Source organism: Acyrthosiphon pisum, chromosome X (genome assembly GCF_005508785.2).
Source record: "Acyrthosiphon pisum isolate AL4f chromosome X, pea_aphid_22Mar2018_4r6ur, whole genome shotgun sequence".
Classification (NCBI taxonomy): domain Eukaryota; kingdom Metazoa; phylum Arthropoda; class Insecta; order Hemiptera; family Aphididae; genus Acyrthosiphon; species Acyrthosiphon pisum.
In genome coordinates this window covers 41,480,506-41,487,427 of record NC_042493.1, presented here as the reverse complement: position 1 = coordinate 41,487,427, position 6,922 = coordinate 41,480,506, and the positions used below count along the sequence as shown (strand labels likewise).

The window sequence follows — 6,922 nt, the reverse complement described above, 5'->3', positions numbered from 1 at the left end:
TTGTTTATTACTAAATTAAATCTTCATTGCTTTAATGCAATCTTTGTTTATAAATAATTATAACAAAAATTTAAATATTATATTATACCCGTGTTACTTATGGACATAACATCACGTTATAGCTTTACATTTATGTATTATGTATGTTTTTTTTTTGTTTTATATCTCAATTAATGTTTCTAAGAAAATATTTAACTTATTTTTAAACAATATTACCATTTTGTAAAATCCTACTCAATATTTGAGAGTCTTATTAAAGTAAATCTTCATTGCCTGCTCGCAATGTATGTATATAAATTATTATAACAAAAATTTCCTCTGAATTAATATATGTTTCATCAATGAAACACTTGTATAGGCCAATCTCCTTTATAATAATTTAGACTGTATAAAATTTCATTTTTTCTTTCAATCATTCTTCGTGTTGTATATGTTTTATATAATTTTAAGTTTACTGCTGAATAATAATAAATAGTTTTTAGTATTTCAAATCAATACATTAGTTGTTTTTAAAATTATACCGAAAAAACTATTTAATGTATCATAATATTGTTTCTTTCCACTCTTACGCGAGAGATGATTCTAGTGATTTAATATTATATTATTATTCCAGAGCCCTTGATGACGCTCACCCTGAGATCGTGCGTGACTAATGACCTTTTATATAAGAAGTTTGAATTCATGTTTGTTTTCATTGCATCACTTGAGAATCAACTAAACAATTATTTGTAAGTCACATTATTTAAAACTCTTGTAATACATTATTTTTTTTTCATTTTTGATATTGACGTAGGACGAAACATTTTATTTAAATACTGCAATACATAATACTTAATAAGGTTATTAATTTAAATAGTGTAATATAACCGTGTTACTTATGGACATCGTTTGAATTTATATCTTTATATTTTTGTATTATGTATGTTTTTTTTTTTTTGTTTATATCTCAATTAATGTTTCTAAGAAAATATTTAAATTTTAATTTACACAATAATACATTTTTGCAAAGTCCTACTCAATACTTGAAAGTCTTAGCTTAAAATCAAAACTCAATACACGTTTCTAACGTTTGTTTATTACTAAATTAAATCTTCATTGCTTTAATGCAATGTTTGTTTAAAAATAATTATAACAAAAATTTAAATATTATATTATACCCGTGTTACTTATGGACATAACATCACATTATAGCTTTACATTTTTGTATTATGTATGTTTTTTTTTTGTTTCATATCTCAATTAATGTTTCTAAGAAAATATTTAACTTAATTTTAAACAATATTACCATTTTGTAAAGTCCTACTCAATATTTGAGAGTCTTATTAAAGTAAATCTTTAATGCCTTTACGCAATGTATGTTTATAATATATTATAACAAAAATTTCCTCTGAATTAATACCTATATGTTTCATCGATGTAACAATTGTATAGGCCAATCTCCTTTATAATAATTTATACTCTATAAAATTCCATTTTTTCTTTCAATCATTCTTCGTGTTGTATATGATTTATATAATTTTAAGTTTACTGCTGAATAATAATAAATAGTTTATCTGTTATTTCAAATCAATACATTAGTTGTCTTTAAAATTATACCGAAAAAAATATTTAATGTTGCATAATATTGTTTCTTTCCACACTTACGCGAGAGATGATTCTAATGAGTTAATATTATATTATTATTCCAGGGCCCGTGATGACATAAACCCTGAGATCGTGCGTGACTAATGACCTTTTATATAAGAAGTTTGAATTCATGTTTGTTTTCATTGCATCCCTTGAGAATCAACTAAACAATTATTTGTAAGTCACATTAGTTAAAACTCCTGTCATACATTATTTTTTTTTCATTTTTGATATTGTCGTAGGACGAAACATTTTATTTAAATACTGCAATACATAATACTTAATAAGGTTATTAACTTAAATATTATAATATAACCTTGTTACTTATGGACATCGTTTGAATTTATATCTTTATATTTTTGTATTATGTATGTTTTTTTTTTTTGTTTTATATCTCAATTAATTTTTCTAAGAAAATATTTAATTTTAATTTACACAATAATACATTTTTGTAAAGTCCTACTCAATACTTGAAAGTCTTAGCTTAAAATTAAAACTCAATACACGTTTCTAACGTTTGTTTATTACTAAATTAAATCTTCATTGCTTTAATGCAATGTTTGTTTAAAAATAATTATAACAAAAATTTAAATATTATATTATACCCGTGTTACTTATGGACATAACATCACATTATAGCTTTACATTTATGTATTATGTATGTTTTTTTTTGTTTTATATCTCAATTAATGTTTCTAAGAAAATATTTAACTTAATTTTAAACAATATTACCATTTTGTAAAGTCCTACCCAATATTTGAGAGTCTTATTAAAGTAAATCTTTATTGCCTTCACGCAATGTATGTTTATAAAATTTTATAACAAAAATGTCCTCTGAATTAATACCTATATGTTTCATCAATGTAACAATTGTATAGGCCAATCTCCTTTATAATAATTTAGACTCTATAAAATTCCATTTTTTCTTTCAATCATTCTTCGTGTTGTATATGATTTATATAATTTAAGTTTACTGTTGAATAATAATAAATAGTTTATCTGTTATTTCAAATCAATACATTAGTTGTCTTTAAAATTATACCGAAAAAACTATTTAATGTTTACAATATTATTTCTTTCCACTCTTACGAGAGTCATGATTCTAATGATTTAGTATTATATTATTATTCCATAGCCTGTGATATCAGTTAACCCTGAGAACGTGCACGACTAATGACCTTTTATATAAGAAGTCTACAACAGCTGAGTTCATGTTTGATTTCATTGCATCACTTGAGAAACAACTAAACTATTATTTGTAAGTCACATTATTTATAACTCTCGTGATATATTTACCATCGATAGTGTTATCCAGTAGATACCACGTGGAGGTTGGCTGTGTGTACTCCCTCAAAATGTTTTTTTTTTATAAAATTTAATCACTTAACATAGTTTTGAATTTTATTATTTATTATATATTTTATTATTAAATATTATTTATTATTTATACTTTGTTTTTTATATGGTTTACCTGTATCAGTTATACTGGTTTTGCCTGGTAAATATTGAAAGAATTTGGGATAAATATTTTGCAACATTTTTATGGACTTTGTATTTTTGAAATTTGTTTAATACATATGTTAATATCTTTGTATTTTTTTGCTTTTTTTTGTTTTGCACCTTCTGTTTAATGCTACCTACTATTTTGATGTATGATTCTTCTTGAACTTCCTTTAAAATATTTATTATTGCTAAAATAATTAGGATGGGAACTGGGAAGTATACTTTCCATATCCTTATTCTTTTAAAATCTCTAAGCCCCAGGTCCTGTTGTTGGTATAGGATCCATATATAGTTCATCTACCTAAACGGAGTTGGGAATATACTATTTTCATCATTAATTGTGGCTAAGATATAACTAAAATTGATACCCAACTCTTTTTCCAGCATAGTGCTTAATCAATTCTTTATAATTTTTAATGCAACGAGACCAGGACTTGGTGAAAACAAGAACCTTTTACTTGACAATTTTTGAAAGTTTACAATTCTGCAATGTAAGCCACTTTTTAAAAGTCTAAATATAATATCATTTTCAATTGCAATTGTTTTCCATATTTTCCATTTTATTTTCAACCAAACATTAGTACACAATTTTTGTGTTGTAGAGTCCATAAAAACATATATAATTGGAACATACAATCCATTCAACTAAACATGTATTGTATACATTTGAAAAAAATATTTTGGTGCATACGAATAAGTACCATCAGCAAAAATATGCTTTGAACTGTTTAAAATAGACATGTTAGTACCATTTTTAAAAATAGGTATACTATTTTCTGAATCAATTCTGCTCATACCGTGTTATTGCAGTATAGGCTGATATATTTTGGCGCTCTGGAAAAATAAAGTACTACAAAGATAAACCGCTCATATTAATTGTGACCATCAACGATGGGCAGCAGTGGTGGTGCGGTTGCCTGTATGGACTACCGTGTAAGAAAACATCATGACGTTACGCTTCCTAAAATAACTGATAAAATAACTTTTATTAAATTAATTATTTCATATTTGCTTGATTTTGTTAAAAAAAAAACATTCTTTAATATTTTTATGAAGTGCAGGCAGTGGTTACAGTGCTTACATGACACTACGCCAATGGCAGGAGTATAGTTGCGATGCACGGCGGTAGTCTGTTCTTATCCTCAATGGAGAATATACTATAAATTATGGTATACAATTAACATAACAATTTATTCATTGATATATAGGTTTATTAATATGTATTGCAACCTGTTAACATAATAAAAAAAATAATAATTCGGTAATTAGAAATAATAATAGGTATTGTTAAGAAATTTCACTTAATCAAATTGTGTTAATTATATTCTCCTTCGAAAGTGTTGATGATGATTTAGCTCAGTAGTTGATTGTGGAGCAACAGCGGTTGCATTCCATTGTTGACTAGTCGAATTCCATTTATTTGTTGTGGATTGAGGAGCAGAATAAGTTCTATTCCACTGTTCACTAGTCGAATTTGAATGATATGATGTTGATCGAGGTGCCGCAGTAGTTGTATTCCACCATTCACTAGTCGAATTTGAATGGTATGATGTTGATTGAGGTGCCGAAGTAGTTGTATTCCACTGTTCACTAGTCATGTTCGAATGATTTGTTGTTGATTGAGGAACCGAAGTAGTTGTATTCCACCGTTCACTAGTCGAATTTGAATGATATGATGTTGATTGAGGTGCCGCAGTAGTTGTATTCCACCATTCACTAGTCGAATTTGAATGGTATGATGTTGATTGAGGAGCCACAGTAGTTGTATTCCACTGTTCACTAGTCGAATTTGAATGATATGATGTTGATTGAGGTGCCGAAGTAGTTGTATTCCACTGTTCACTAGTCGAATTTGAATGATATGATGTTGATTGAGGTGCCGCAGTAGTTGTATTCCACCATTCACTAGTCGAATTTGAATGGTATGATGTTGATTGAGGAGCCACAGTAGTTGTATTCCACTGTTCACTAGTCGAATTTGAATGATATGATGTTGATTGAGGAGACACAGTAGTTGTATTCCACTGTTCACTAGTCGAATTTGAATGGTATGATGTTGATTGAGGTGCCGAAGTAGTTGTATTCCACCGTTCACTAGTCGAATTTGAATGATATGATGTTGATTGAGGTGCCACAGTAGTTGTATTCCACCGTTCACTAGTCGAATTTGAATGATATGATGTTGATTGAGGAGACACAGTAGTTGTATTCCATTGTTCACTAGTCGAATTTGAATGATTTGTTGTTGATGGAGGAACCACAGTAGTTTTATTCCACCGTTCACTAGTCATGTTCGAATGATTTGTTGTTGATTGAGGAACCGAAGTAGTTGTATTCCACCGTTCACTAGTCGAATTTGAATGATATGATGTTGATTGAGGAGCCACAGTAGTTGTATTCCACCATTCACTAGTCGAATTTGAATGGTATGATGTTGATTGAGGAGCCACAGTAGTTGTATTCCACTGTTCACTAGTCGAATTTGAATGATATGATGTTGATTGAGGTGCCGAAGTAGTTGTATTCCACTGTTCACTAGTCATGTTCGAATGATTTGTTGTTGATTGAGGAACCGAAGTAGTTGTATTCCACCGTTCACTAGTCGAATTTGAATGATATGATGTTGATTGAGGTGCCGCAGTAGTTGTATTCCACCATTCACTAGTCGAATTTGAATGGTATGATGTTGATTGAGGAGCCACAGTAGTTGTATTCCACTGTTCACTAGTCGAATTTGAATGATATGATGTTGATTGAGGTGCCGAAGTAGTTGTATTCCACTGTTCACTAGTCGAATTTGAATGGTATGATGTTGATTGAGGTGCCGAAGTAGTTGTATTCCACCGTTCACTAGTCGAATTTGAATGATATGATGTTGATTGAGGTGCCGCAGTAGTTGTATTCCACCGTTCACTAGTCGAATTTGAATGGTATGATGTTGATTGAGGAACCAAAGTAGTTGTATTCCACCGTTCACTAGTCGAATTTGAATGATATGATGTTGATTGAGGTGCCACAGTAGTTGTATTCCACCGTTCACTAGTCGAATTTGAATGATATGATGTTGATTGAGGAGCCACAGTAGTTGTATTCCACCGTTCACTAGTCGAATTTGAATGATATGATGTTGATTGAGGAGGCACAGTAGTTGTATTCCACCATTCACTAGTCGAATTTGAATGGTATGATGTTGATTGAGGAGCCACAGTAGTTGTATTCCACTGTTCACTAGTCGAATTTGAATGATATGATGTTGATTGAGGTGCCGAAGTAGTTGTATTCCACAGTTCACTAGTCGAATTTGAATGGTATGATGTTGATTGAGGAACCAAAGTAGTTGTATTCCACCGTTCACTAGTCGAATTTGAATGATATGATGTTGATTGAGGCGTCGCAGTAGTTGTATTCCATTGTTCCCTAGTTATATTTGAATTATATGATGTTGATTGAGGAGCCGTGGTAGTTGTATTCCACCTTTCACTAGTTGAATTTGAAACATATGTTGTTGATTCAGTTTGTAGTGTAGTTGTATTTGGATCAAGTGTTGTAGTTCTATGATGTCTTGGCCAAAATGAAGCAAATACTCTTGACGGGCCCTTGTATAAAGTTAACATAGAAAAATTATATAAATACATAAAAAGTATAGGTAGGTTTATATTTAATAAAATAATATGTGGACTGTAAAATAACAACTAGTAAATTTAAAAAGGGCTTCATATTAAAATACCTAAAAATTACTAAAAATTATAATTAATGGCATTAAACCATCTGATTTATTCAAGAAGTAATATTT

At 29.3% G+C, this 6,922-nt stretch overlaps 1 protein-coding gene and 1 long non-coding RNA gene across 11 annotated transcripts in view; one reads left to right on the top strand and one right to left on the bottom strand.

Annotated features, from left to right (window-relative positions):
• The window catches only part of LOC103309712, a 15,813-nt gene extending 12,640 nt beyond the window's left edge, over positions 1-3,173 (top strand). For 5 of the 10 annotated variants that reach the window (XR_510823.3, XR_003838852.1, XR_003838855.1 and 2 more), the window contains 3 exons: positions 614-728; positions 1,689-1,803; positions 2,762-3,169. This is a non-coding gene — a long non-coding RNA (uncharacterized LOC103309712). Of the gene's footprint in view, positions 1-613; positions 729-1,688; positions 1,804-2,761 lie in introns of all 10 variants that reach the window. The other 5 variants (XR_003838856.1, XR_003838854.1, XR_001679662.2 and 2 more) reach the window with 4 other exon arrangements.
• A 772-nt stretch (positions 3,174-3,945) lies between these two features.
• On the bottom strand, positions 3,946-6,848 carry LOC103309713 (uncharacterized protein PB18E9.04c-like). The gene has a single exon (XM_008185915.3). The coding sequence runs from the start codon at positions 6,762-6,764 to the stop codon at positions 4,449-4,451; it is 2,316 nt and encodes a 771-aa protein (XP_008184137.3). The 5' UTR covers positions 6,765-6,848; the 3' UTR covers positions 3,946-4,448.
• Between the last annotated feature and the right edge of the window lie 74 nt (positions 6,849-6,922).